This window comes from Callospermophilus lateralis, chromosome 8 (assembly GCF_048772815.1).
Source record: "Callospermophilus lateralis isolate mCalLat2 chromosome 8, mCalLat2.hap1, whole genome shotgun sequence".
NCBI lineage: Eukaryota > Metazoa > Chordata > Mammalia > Rodentia > Sciuridae > Callospermophilus > Callospermophilus lateralis.
Genome location: NC_135312.1, coordinates 133,420,899 through 133,434,796, shown reverse-complemented (window position 1 = coordinate 133,434,796; position 13,898 = coordinate 133,420,899). Strand labels below are relative to the sequence as shown.

The 13,898-nt window shown below is 37.1% G+C and overlaps 1 protein-coding gene across 2 annotated transcripts in view; it reads left to right on the top strand.

The window, feature by feature from the left end:
• The window catches only part of Intu (inturned planar cell polarity protein), a 92,243-nt gene that overhangs the window by 54,170 nt on the left and 24,175 nt on the right, over positions 1-13,898 (top strand). The window contains exons 7-9 of one of the 2 annotated variants that reach the window (XM_076864309.2): positions 1,197-1,274; positions 4,460-4,649; positions 13,266-13,319. In XM_076864309.2, the coding sequence (XP_076720424.2) occupies positions 1,197-1,274; positions 4,460-4,649; positions 13,266-13,319 (322 nt within the window). The remainder of the gene's footprint in view (positions 1-1,196; positions 1,275-4,459; positions 4,650-13,265; positions 13,320-13,898) is intronic. The other variant, XM_076864308.2, reaches the window with a different exon arrangement.

The following is a 13,898-nucleotide window of genomic DNA, read 5'->3' as shown; positions in this document are numbered from 1 at the left end:
GCCCTAGCCAGTTTCTTGGTCTTTATTACTCAGGGAGGTGGAAGGATGTCATCTTCCCTACACATTTATGTCTTTCTGTCCTAGAAAAGTAGGCTTGATAAATTAGAATTAACTAAAAAATCCCCTTTAGTCTCTATCCTGGTCTTCAATTAAAAAATAAGCTCTAGCTGCCTCTTCACCCCTCTTTTAATGCTCCCGCCATCCACTGTGTTCCAGCTTCTTTTTCTTGTCTATTTTGGTTTAGATAGCTGTGAAAGATAGATATTACTCTCGCTTGTCAAACTGGGAAAGAGGATTGAGAGATGTCATGCAGGCCGTCCTCAGTGTCAGCTGAGTGTCTCTGTATCCCCAGCGTGATGCATGTGGTTCCCCCTTCCTTGCCTTAAAGCCACCACCTGTGTGCTTTTCTCTTCACCACTCGGTGGAGTGAGAAAAGGGCTGTCCTGCAGAATGTAGGGCAGGCACCCGATTACTTGCCCGTGTGAGTGAGCTATAAAAAGCTTTCAGTGTCAGCCGGCTGCAGTGAACAAACAGCAGGAACCTCCTGAAGAAGACAGCATGAGGTGGCCCAGAGAACACCTTTGAAGCCAAGGTGGGTGCTTCCAGCAGGCTTTCCACCGCCTGGCCTTGCAAAAGTTCTTGACCTTCTGGACCTCAGTTTGCCTTTGACATAGAGGGACCTACCTTTTAGAATTCTTACAAGCCTTCAGTGAGAAAATGTAAATGCATTGCTTTCTCCTGCTCTCTCTCATTTCCTTTCTTCCGTTGTCATGGAAGTTGGAGGTTTAGTTGAGATCTGGGTAGTACTGGAAAGTGTCAAGAATTTTCCATTTCTTTCTCTTGCCCCAGGTGTTATGCTAACTACATTGATTCATTAATTGTTTCATTTAATCCTCAGAATCAACCTGAGAAGGACTTAGTGATTATTGGTCCCAATTCATAGATACAGAGACTGAACTCTAAAGAGGGTTAAATAATTTACATTATGATGATATAAAAAGTTCATTTTGATTCATACTAGAAGCCCAAATCTAGACCTCAGAGTGATTGATTGCTAATGTAGTAAGCAAACATTTTTCACAGTTCAGCTCATAGTTGACAAACACCTTACATATAAAATGTAAAAGACTTCTGCTTCTTTTAGATATCTATCATTGATTATTACAAATGAATAAATATGTTTTGCTTTTTTTTAGAGTTCCTCTTCCTCAGCTAAGGAATATGATAGAAGATGTTGCCCAAACTTTAACATTTATGTATGGTTCTTTGGATAGGTAAGTACTTCTTTGAGCTGACTCTCAAGTTTTAAATACATGATTCTGTATCACCTTTGGCCCTTAGTACTATTTCTTGCTTGGGAAGTTACCTGTTTGGTTCCTCTCTTCTTCCATATTATAATTTTCTCATTTTATACTAGTTTTTATTCTGTAATGCTGGGCAGTTTTTCTCTTGATCCATTTCTTTTTTTCCTTTTTGGAGGGAGGGTTATTACTTTAATGAAATTTTTAGTGGACTGGTGATACTATATTAAATAGTGATCACTGTAAAACTTACTGAGTCAGTGTATTTCTGTAGGGGCAAATGTCAGAGGATTTCTCCATAACAGATACAGAGAAAAGTAAGACTCTAAATAAAGTTTTGTATTTTCTATTCCTTTAAGACCATTGTCCAATTCACTGTCCTAAAATACAATGTTTCTTTCTCAAAAAACATTTTACTTACAAAATGCACTGGTACAAAAAATATAGACAGAGAAGGCACTGAACATTTTCATGTTATTTTTCTCTATATTTTCTATACAATATGAATGTATATGCTCTTTCTTTACACATTGAGCCCATATTATACATATCCTTCTGCTTCTTACTTTTTTAGCCTTACACTTTAATGTGATGCACATTTCTTGATTTGAAAATGGAAATTTGAGATAACTATTCAACATTCAAGAATGCAAAATCATGGATGTAAAATGGATTTTTCTCTTAGTGGGATTTTTCTACGTTTAGAATTTCTAAGGGCTAAAATGATAGTTTTGCTTCCAAAGCCTTGAGATCGTATCAGCATAAAAATCCAAACACAGTTTATACATTTTTCCAAACCATAGTGTTCTGCTCTATGGTGGATCTTTATTGTTAACTGTTCTCAAAGCATCATGGAGAATTTTCTGTGATGATGTCATCTGGCAAAACTATGTAGTTTGCAGTGTTTTCCTGGAGGAGCCTAGAAGAGGTCAGCACATTCCTCCCCACCTGATTACTTGCCGGCATGAGTGAGCTACAAAAAGCAGGCATCTATACATAGTGCTTTTACCTTTCACTAATCCAAAAGTGTTTAACTAGTGAAGAGTTAGAGTGTAGTTATGAACTACCTCCTTAAATTTGCATTAGAGAAGCAAACTGCTGTATTACACCATGTACAGCAAAGCTTTTTGCACCCATAAAATGAGAGACTATCAAAGTTTAAGTTTCTGCAATGACTTTTAATACATGAAACAGTCAACTGAAGTTGCTCTGAAAATTTCCAGTGAAGCAGGTTGCGGGCAGAGGGACTCAGTTTCTCTGGATCTCCTCTTGAAGTCAGCTTTCATTGATTTGGAAGTATTTCCAAGATGGGAGCAAATTTAGTTTCTGTTTGTTCAAGTGAGAATTTGAAGAATAAACCAATATACTAAATGTGAAGATTCACTGAATTCTTAAAACGAAAAAGCAATATGAACCCAAGATGGTAATAGAAATTTTATACTATTTTAATAACAAAGTTTTTTTCTGATTATGGAACATATTAAGGGCCCATCATGAAAAATTACAAAAATATTTTTATAAGTCCAAAGATCTAATTATCTTTTAAAAGTTGTGAGCTGTTTAGTTCCCTGTAAGCCACAGAAAATGGATTTACATATTAACAGGTTAGTATTGTGGTCCAATTAAAGATCTAACATTTTCCTCCACCATTCCCAACCAGTCCATCTTGGTGTGTCTCAAAGCATGTCTTCATTCCAGCTAACCTCTCCATCGTCACTGTGGCCCCGCAAAGCCACTGCTGTGTCACACTACAGTAGCCTGACTGGTGTCCTTACCTCATTTCTTGCCACTTTAATTAATTTTCATAAAGCAGTTCAAGTTATCTTTCTACACTATTGTCTGGCGCCTCTCCACCTGTTTGACATCAGACCTCAAACCACCCCCTCTCTTTACCCCGTACAGTGGGGTAAAGCTTACCCTGCCTTAGGGCTTTTATACCCTTTCCTCCTTGGGATATCAGCATAAATGCCTCATGCTTAGAAACTCTTCCTTAATCATTTTATCTAAAATAGCCAAGTAGCCAGGCATGATGGCACACACTTGTAGTTCCTACTTCTTGGAAGGCTAAGATGGGAGGATCACTTGAGCCAGAGTACAAGACTAACCTAGGCAATGTTGGGAGACCCAGGCTTAAAAATAAAAATGAGGAGGTAGAGTAACTAACCAGTCTTGACCCCCATTCCCATCAGCCTCTTCTCTGCATAGTCCTGTGTAGGTATGCATGGTTTCACCGGCTGCTCATTCATTCTCTCTCCATTAGAATCACGGGCCCCAGGAGCTCCTTGTCTTTTGTCTTGATGTTACTGCTGTGCCTCTGGAATTGAGATGGTGCCGGAACATGAAGGCACTCAGATATTTGCTGGACGAATCAGTGAAAGTTATTTTCTTTTCTTTTGTACTGGGGATTTGAACCCAGAAGTGCTTTACTATTGAGCCACATCCCCATCCCTTTTTGTTTTGAGTCAGGGTCTCACCAAGTTGTTTATTGCCATGCTTAGTTGCTGAGGCTGGCTGTATGATCCTACTGCCTCAGCCTCCAAGCCACTGGGATTACAGGTTCACCAGGTGTGTGTGCCCATATCTGGAGTGAATGTTATTTTGTCATGTTAATGTCCCATGTACCAGTTATGTGTGAGCTAGTAGCTGTTCCAATAAATGGTTGCAGTTAGTGCTGTGTTACTTTTAAATAACTAAAACCAAGTATTCTCTCTTTCTTTCTCCCTCCTCCAATAATTATGCCTTCAGTAATGGAGAGGAAAAAGGAATAATTTATGTTCCATATTTTCACTTACTGCGTGCTACACTAGTTAGTAATAAGCATATTAAAAACTTAGACATGTTATGTACTAGGTAGTTTATAGTGACTTCGATTATATCAACCTGTTTTTCACAGAGTTGGAAGCCAAAATTCAGAGAGAGGTTAGGTGATTTGTCCCATGAGAGCTGTTTAGTAAGAGCAGTGGTGAGTTGCAAAGCCAAGTCTGTTCTGTTACAAAGGTCAGAATCTCTTTATTACATTTTGCCTCAAAGGTAGCAGGAGTTGATAAATGGTTGAGAAATAGTCAAAGGTAAATGCAACTTACATTTTCTACAAAAAACAAACAAAACCCAAAGCCGGTTTCCCTGTGCTGTCCTAACTGCAGCTCTTATTCCTTCAGGTCCTTTTGCCAGGTTGAGAATGCTTCTCGTTTGGATCATTTCTTCACCTTGTTCTTTCAAAGAGCGCTGCAGCCTGCCAGCCCCCCTCCCTGTGCCAGTCCCAGTGCTTGGCAGTACGAAGCTTCCAGTGCAGCGCTTTTAGACAACCTCCCTGGAGTTCGGTGGCTCACACTTCCACGGGAAATCAAGGTAGCGTTAGGTGTCAAAAATAAGAGTCGATCCGCTAAAAATAACAAAATTGCTCATTTTAAAAATTATTTTGTGTTTTTGTGGTGGGGTTGAACCCAGGAGTCTTATGCATGCTAAGCGTGACTCTACCACTGAGCTACACCACAGCCCAGCAAAATCTTTCTTTACATGAACAAATGTGTTTTGCCTTTGGTTTGTCCCATGATGTTATTATCAGGGTGACATTAGTTGTAGATGACATTGTCTGTACACCCAGATTAACTGTACTATTGAATTATTGACAAGATCATTTCAGAGGCATTCATCAATGCAGATCACCATATGTCTAGTTACAGCATCTCTGTTAGTATTTAAAGGGGCACCGTCTTATAGCCATTTCTCTGCCTGTAGAGAAACCTAGGATTATGTTATAGGAGAAAAATCTAATTCATGACTCTATTCTTCATGAAACTAGAACATGTGACTAAAGAAATGCCTTCTAGATAGTTGAATAATTTTTTCAGTTGATATATGAATCTCCTTGCTCAGCTTCTCATCTATAAAATAGGAAAAATAATAGTATGTACTTCATGAAGGAGCTGTAAGTTACTGCATGTGAGTGCTTAGGATTTTGCCTGGCACACTGCAGTTGTGGTTTGGAAATATTATTATACAATTATTATTTGAAAGGAGCTGAAAAAACAATATTTTTTAGTTGTCAGTGTATCTTTATTTATTTATATGTGGTGCTGAGAATCGAAACCCAGTGCCTCACACATGCTAGGCAAGTGCTCTACCACTGAGCCCCAGCCCCAGCCCCTAAAGCAAGTTTTAAAGAAACTTCACTTCCTGTTTATTTTTATTTTGTTCTCATCTGTCACCTGCCTCATGGTGCCTCCTCTGCTGTCTCCAGCCAAAGTTACCATTTTTCTAATCATCTAAAACCCAAAAAGTGTAAAATATAGAAATGAACCTCACCAGTATTTTCATAAGAAAATGTAAGTGTTCAACCAAAAAAGAAGTTACTAAATAATGTTGCCTTTAAGGTAGGAAGACCCTGCCTTCAGAGGGTCTCTGCCTTGGAAAGGCACAGGCCCACCTCTTGAGTCAGAACATACCAACTCAAGCAGCCTGCCGTTCTAGGTGGAGCTACCCCGTGTCTTGCCCCATCTCAGAGTCTCTTCATTAAAGAAACCTCTTTGGTCAAAATATGTTGCCTCTTCTTTTTGTGATAGTAAAGGTACTTAATGGTTTCAGGAAGGGGCATTTTTTTTTTTTTAATTTGTAGTTTAGAGTCATTAAGTATTATCTCCCTCTAAGATACTTCAGACATTTTAAAATATAGTCTGTTTTATAAAATATAAGTCCTTTTATGTTCAGATTTCTTTTTTACTGGATTTTTTTCTTAGTTTAGAATGCATATGATTAGGAGACTTACTTTCTTTTTCTAAAGTTTTAACCTAAAAGAATACCAAACTTATAAAATCACTGTGCAAATTCTGGTATGTATTTTTTAATTTATTGCCTCAAATTGTAACTATTGTTTATCTCCCCAAAGCTTTGATAGTTTTTATTCTTGTTAAATCTTAGTACTTAGCAGTACTAAGACTGTGGAAATCAGTCTTCATTGTGCCCAGTGCTCAGAATTAAGCTATGTCTTTTGGAATCCAGAAAAAGCTCTAGTTTGCAGTCAAGCAAAGTAGTTGAGACTAGTACACAGGAAACACTAGATTTAGAGCTTAGATATTTTCTATATTTTGTAGTCTGGTTAAGAGAATTAAGAATAATACTTTTGGAGCTGGGCACGGTGGTGCACACCTGTAATCCCAGCGATTTGGAAGGCTGAGGCAAGAGGATCATGGGTTCAGAGCCAGCCTCAGCAAAAGCGAAGCACTAAGCAACTCATTGAGATCCTGTCTCTAAATAAAATACAAAATAGGGCAGGATGTGTGACTCAGTGGTTGAGTACCCTCTGAGTTCAATCCCCAGTACTATAATAATCATAATCATAATCATAATTTGGAAAGAGGGATAGATATTTTCTGCTAAAGTTGTTTTAGGATTTCTTTAATTAATGTAAAGTTTGAAGGACATAATAACCTGTGAAGTTTATTTTTGTGTGTTTGTGTGAGAGTGTGTTTGTGTGAGAGTGTGTGTGTGTGTGTGTGTGTGTGTGTGTGTGTGTCTACATTTTAGGTTAGTTTTAGGTTTGTAGAAAAATTCAGAGAGAGAAATTTTCTATGCATACCTGCTACCACACACCCCATGTCTCCCCATCGTCAGCATCTGTCACCACATGATAGAAATCATTATGGCCAACCAGACATGGTCGTGCACACCTGTGATCCCCGCCTCTCAGGAAGCTGAGGCAGGAGGATCACAAATTCAAGGCCAGCTTCAGCAGCTTAGCAAGACTTTCTCAAAATACAGGTCAAAAAGGGCCTGGGGCTGGGGGTGGGGGGAGAGGCAGCTTTGGTTGTGGCTCAGGGGCAGAGCACTTGCCTAGCATGTGTGAGGCAGTGGGTTTGATCCTCAGCACCATATAAAAATAAATAAAATAAAGGTATAAAAATTACCATAAGAAAAACAGGGGGCTCTGGGAGTATAGATCAGAGCCCCCTTTTTTACTAACAATTTTTTGAGGGGATATCAAGGATTGAACCCAGGTAGAGCACCGTGGGTTTAATCCTTGATACCCCCTCAAAAAATTGTTACTATTGAACCTACATTGACACATCATAATCACCAAAATGCACAGCTCAAATTAGGGTTCACTCTTGGCGGGGTACCTTGTGTGGGTTTGGATACATGTGTAGTGGCATGTATCCACCCTTGCCATGGCAAAAGAGTAGTTTCACTGCCCTGAAATTTCTCTGTGCCGTACTTATCCCTCTCTTTCATCCTTCCATTCCTCTAAACCTTGGCAACAAGCGACCTTTTGATATCTCCATAGTTTTGTATTTTTAAAAATGCCCTACAGTTGGAATCATGTAGCACGCAGCCTTTTCAGATTGGCTTCTTTCACTTGGTGTGATGCATTTAAGGCTCCTCCTTGTCTTTTCATGGCTTGATAGGTCAGTTCTTTTTAGTGTTGAATAATATTCCTTTCTTTAGATGTATCACAGTTTATTTATCCTTTTACTTACTGAAGGACATCTTGGTTACTTTCAAGAATAAACATTCTTGTATAGGTTTTGGTGTGGACATGAGCTTTCAGTTCTTTCTGGGTAAATGCCGAAGAGCTTAACTACTGGATCAAATAGTTAAGAGTATATTAGTTTTAGGACTGGGGTTGTGGCTCAGTGGTAGAGTGCTTGCCTAGCATGTGCAGGGTACTGAGTTTGATCTTCAGCACCACATAAAAATAAAATAAAGGTATTGTGTCTAACTACAATTAAAATAAAATGTTTAAATATTAGTTTTGTAAGGCAGTGACTAACTGTCTTCTAAAGTGGTTGTGTCATGTGCATTCCTGCCGGCCACAGGGAGGTCCCCGTTCAGCATCCTCTCCAGAATGTGGTGTGGTCAGCTTCTGGATTTTGGCCAGTGTTTTAGGTGTGCAGCGGCATCTTATTGTCTTGATTTATATTTCTCTAATGACTTATGATGGGAAGCATATTTTTATATACTTAATTGCCATCTGCACATCTTGTTTGGTCAGGTATTTGTTGAGGTCTTTGGCCCATTTTTTGGTGGTTTGTGTGTGTTTTTATGGAGTTTGCAGAGTTCTACGTTATACTTTGGGTAACAGTCCTTTATTAAATGCATCTTTTGCAAATATTTTCTCTAGGTCTATGTCTCATCTTGTGATTCTCTTGGCGATATATTTAACAGAGTAAGAATTCTTAATTTTAATGAAGTGTGGCTTGTCAATTATTTGTTAGTCAATAATACCTTTGTTGTTGTATCCAAAGAAATCATTGCTATACCCAAGGTAAATTTTCCTCCCATTTTATCTTTTAGGAATTTTATTGCTTTACATATTATATTGTGATCCACTTAGGAGTTAACTTTGGTGAAGGGTCTCCAGATTAAGTCATGTGCATGTCTGATTGTTTGAGCAACATTTGTTGAAGACTGTCAACTGTCTTTGCTCCATTGTCTTGTCTTTGCTCCTTTGATAAAGATTAGTTGATTATATTCATGTGGATCTGTTGTGGGATCTTTGTTCTGTTCCATTGATCTATTTTTCTATTGGCAAATGGTCTTGATGACCATAGCTTTGTGGCAAGTCTTGAAGGAAGGAGTGCCAGTCCCTCTGACTTCGTTCTCCTTCACTGTTGTGTTAGCTATTCTGGGTCTTTTGCTTCTCCATAAAAACTTTAGAATCATTTCGTCAGTTTCCACAAAATAACTTGCTGGTATTTTTGTTGAGACAGAATAGAATCTGTAGATCAAGTAGGAAAGAAATGATACTCAACAGTATTGAGCCTTCCTGTCTATGGACTCTCTCTCAATTTATTTTGTTCTTTTTTGATTTGGTTCATCAAGATTATAATTTTCCTCATATAGATCTTGTACATATTTTATCAGATTTCTAAGTAATTCATTTTGGGAGGGTGCTAATGAAAGAGTAGTATATCTTTAATTACAAATTCTACAGGAAGGCGGTTGATTGTGGTATATCGACCTTTGATCCCGTAACCTTTCTGTGATCACTCATGGGCTCCAGGATTTGTTTTTTCCCCAGGCTTGGTCATTTCTTTCAGGTTTTCTACACAGGAAGATTATGTTATCTGTGAAGAAAGTTCATTTTACTCCTTCCTTCCCAATCTGTATGCCTTTTGTTTTTGAGCTTGTGATGTGATGTTGAACAGGAGTGCTGATGGGGAGCATCTTCGCCTTGTTCCTGATCTGAATGAGGAAATGTCTTACTTCTCACCCTTTAGCATGATGTTAGCTGTAGGGTTTTGATAGTTAAAGAAACCCCCTTTTCCTAATTTTCTGAGAGGATTTTTAAAATTATTACCATGAATGGAAGTTAGAATTTGTCAGATTTTTTTTCTTTTTCTTTCTTTTCTTTTTTTTTTTTTTTTTACTGTATATGTTGATATAATCGTGTGATTTTTTTTTCAGCCTATTGATGTGATAAATTGCATTCATTGTATTCTTAGGTTGAACTAGCCTTGCGTCCCTGGGATAAATCCCACTTAGTTGTGTGGTATAATTCTTATTATATGTTCTTGGATTATACTTACTAAATTTTGTAGAGGGGTTTTCATCTATATTAATTAGGGATAGTCTATACTTTTCTATATACCTTCATATGCTTTTGGTATTTAGGGTAATGCTGACCTCATAGAAAGAATTAGAAAATATTTCTTCTTCTGTCTTCCTGCTTCTATCTTCTTAAAGGGTCTATAGAGAATTGGTATAATTTCTTCCTTCAATGTTTGGTATAATTCACCAGCAAACCCATCTATGCCTGGTACTTTCTGGGCCTGGAACATTCTGGCTTTGCAAATTGATTAATTATTGATTCAGTTTCTTTAATATATAGACCTATTTAGAGTGTCTTCTTGTGTGAGTTTTGGCAGATTGTGTCTTTCTAGGAGTTGGTCCATTTCATTTAGGTTATCAAATTTGTGAGCATACAGTTGTTCATAGTATCTTTTCTTATCTCCTAATGTCCCTGGGATTAGTAGTGATATCCTCTTCTTGAGTTTGGATATTGTTAATTTGTCATTTCCTCCCCTTTGCTAGCCTGACTAGACACTTAATGATGTCATTGATCTTTTCAAAGAGCCAGCTTTGGTTTCCATTGATTTTTCTCTCCTGCTTTCCTGTTTTCAGTGTCATTGCTTTCTGCTCTAACTTTTTATTACTTCTGCTTTTTGTATGTGTATTTAATTTGCTCTTCTTTTTTCTAGTCTCTTACTTTAGATTGTTGATATAAAAAATTTTTCCTGAGCACTGTTTTTGCTACATCACACAAATTTTGATAAATTATGATACCATTATCATTTAGTTCAAGCTCCTGGGAGCTGGAGATATAACTCAATGGTAGAGTGCTTGCAAAGTATGTGTGGAGCTCTGGAAAAAATGATTTTTGTAAGCTTCTCTTGAGAATTTCTCTTTGAACCTTGTGTGATTATCAGTCTAGTGGATTAATGAGCACCATATTTGTTACTACTTTCTATTTACTGCCCTGTTTTTTTGTTCTCATTTTGTATTCTGTTTTTTGGTAGGCTTTTGTGCCAACAGCCTTTGGATTGTGAGCTTCACAAATGTTTCTTTTTTCTCCCAATTAGATAGGACAGGACAGCAAGAATGAGCTTGAATTGGGTATTTCTCTTTTCCCATGTATAAGGTTACACGGTTTTTCTTCTCCAATGTGGAAGGCTATTGCTGCCTGCAGTTGGATATCTTTTCCTGAAGGTCAGTTAACTTTCCTGAAGGTCTGATGACATCCCAGAAGGTTAAGGTGTATTAACTATCTTCTCTGGAGGACAGGCTTTGTTAAGAAGAGTAGAGTGTTCCGGAGTATTCTGGAGTGTTTCTTTCCTCCTCCTCCTGCTAGAAGCTTGAGAGGACTTTTTTCCCCCAATATTTACTCCTGATGAAAAACTCACAAGCCTGCAGGTCCCTGAAGACTGAGTCCTGCTGGAGTTTCTGAGTCTCGGACTTGCCCACCTGGAGCCTCCAGCCGTTTGCCATGGTCCAGGTTTTCCTGTCCTGGTACTGGGCCTTTTAGCACTTCCTGCTTATGAGTCTGTTCTGGAAAGTGATGAGCCGCTGAATTCCCATCTCCCCAGCCCTGGGGAGGCATTCTCTGTGTTCTTCCTTCTCTCACAGAGACAAGTTATTGACCTTGTTCTGCTTTAATCCTGTGTATTAGCCTACAGAGTTCAGCAGCAGAAAAGGCAACTCATTAAACAGTTTCTCCCGTCAAAAATTACTTGTCATGACAGAGTGGTAGCTTCAGGCTCTTTAGGTATGTAATCAGAAACCAAAAGTCCACAAGGATTTTTTTTTTTTTTTTACCACAAAACGGAAAGAACTTATATACTTTTTCTCTTTGAGATTTTTTTTTTTCCTGTCTTGAATAGTATTGTATTGACTATGTATCTTCTAAAGGAAAATACTACGGAATTTAATGTCTTGAAGTACTCTGGTTAAAAACGTGTATGAGGTAACTTGTGCCCACCAGATTTCAGTGTGAATAGTTTTTTTTACTTGGATATAACTTATTTGTTTTGAGTTTAGTATATGATGAAGTCTCATTTAGTTTTATTTTTCAAACATTTGAGAATATACTCATTTGTTAGATACTCTCTTTTTAAATATGCTTTCCTAGAACACACTGGAATAGCTAAAAGAATAGGTGTTTTACTTGTTCTCATGATAATGAAGAAGCAGTTATGATAATCCTGTGTATTAGCCTGCAGAGTTCAGCAGCAGGAATGGTAACTTGGATATTGTTAATTTGTCATTTAATGGTAACTCATTAAACAGTTGCTCAGGTCAAAAATTACAAATCTGTAATTTCTTTGTCCTATAGTTTTTTCCACAAAATAGACTATAGCTCCCCCCCCCCAAAAAAGCATTTGCTAGATGCAGAAAATGTAGGTCACAAATGAGTAATAGGTCATTACTGTGTGAAATGCATTGAAAGCTGTGACCAGTGTTTCAGAGGCTTTTGTCATCTCAGTAGGACATAGTGTGTGAAACGGTCCTGCAGAGAATGTCTCAGCCTTAAAAAAAAAAAAAAAAAGGAAAAGAAAAGAAAGAAAGTAAATATTCTTATTCACGTACAGTTTGTATAGTGCAAACTTTCAGTTTGTACATATACACATACATATATATTACAGACTGAACTACACGTCCAACGTGCTCTGTTTTTAAACTTTGAATGCTTTAGGGCAAAGTTCAGTTAATTTCTGTAGAAACAAAAGCCAAATCTATGCAAGATTTATTTCTAATAACTCAGTAGGGTATTCAGTACTGTGCCAGATTCCAGGGGTACTCTTGCCTTCATGTTTTAATCTATGAATAAAGATTGACAATCCTTTTATTAAAACATTGTATACCAGAAAGAGTCAGGGGAAAATGTTGGCATTTTCCAAGAATACCACTGTTGAGAAATATACAGGAAATGGAAAAACAAAAATAGGTTGGCTGCATTAATATTCATTATCATTCTCATTTTTCTTCAAGAAATTTAATGGATTAAACTGTTTCTGAGTTAAAACTGGAAAGATTTTTTTACCTCATAAATTGTTTTATATTATTACATCTTAATAATTACAATTTACTTGAGGGGCTAGGGTTGTGGCTCAGTGGCAGAGTGCTTGCCTAACATGTGGGAGGCTGGGTTCTATTCTCAGCACTGCGTGTAAATTAAATAAATAAATAAATAAATAAATAAATAAAGGTCCATTGACAACTAAAAATAATATTTTAAAAAAAGATTTACTTGAAAAAGGCTCATACGTTAAATAAATTAATGTCATTGTAGTTGGAAAATTTAATAAGATGTTCCATTTTGAGACATTTCTTAAGTAAACAAAGCATACAGAGCCTTATTCAAATCTTCAAGTAATAATTAAGCACTTTTTATGTGTCCACCACAGCAAAGGAAACAAGTAACTAATAGGAGTCAAATGTTTATTACTCTTTTTTTTTTTTAAAATATAGATGGAACTAGACACAGCATTAAGTGACCTGGAGGCCGCAGATTTTGCAGAACTGGTAAGAGGAGGAGGGGAAAGGGTCAATATTAATTCTTATTATGTAAATCAATCAGAATTCTAAGTATATACCAAGTGGAGTTTTGTAATAATCTTGAAAAACACAACATTATGCCTTTTTTAACACTGGCAAAACCTGTTTTGTTTGCCTTAAGGTTTTCTACTCAGTGGAAGATATTTGTTACATAGTATGTAATATGACATTAAAAATGACTAATAACAATGGGTGTTCTTAAGAATGAGGCTTCTTGGGTTGGGGTTGGGGTTGGGGCTCAGTGGTAGAATGCTTGCCAGGCATGTGTGAGGAACTGGGTTCAATTCTTAGCACCACATATAAATAAATAAAAATAAAATTCTATTGACAACTAAAATAAATATAAAAAAATGAAAAAAAAGAATAAGTCTTCTTGAGGAAAGGAAATGTAGATGTAATATTGATCAATTTAAGTGAGAGCCTTATATTTCTAAATTCAACTTGGAATTGTCAGAATGTTGTTTGTAATCTTTGAAAAAATATATTTCCTTGCTCTGTCCAATGGAAAGGACAAGAAACAGTGACCATTTTAGCAATAGTATCACT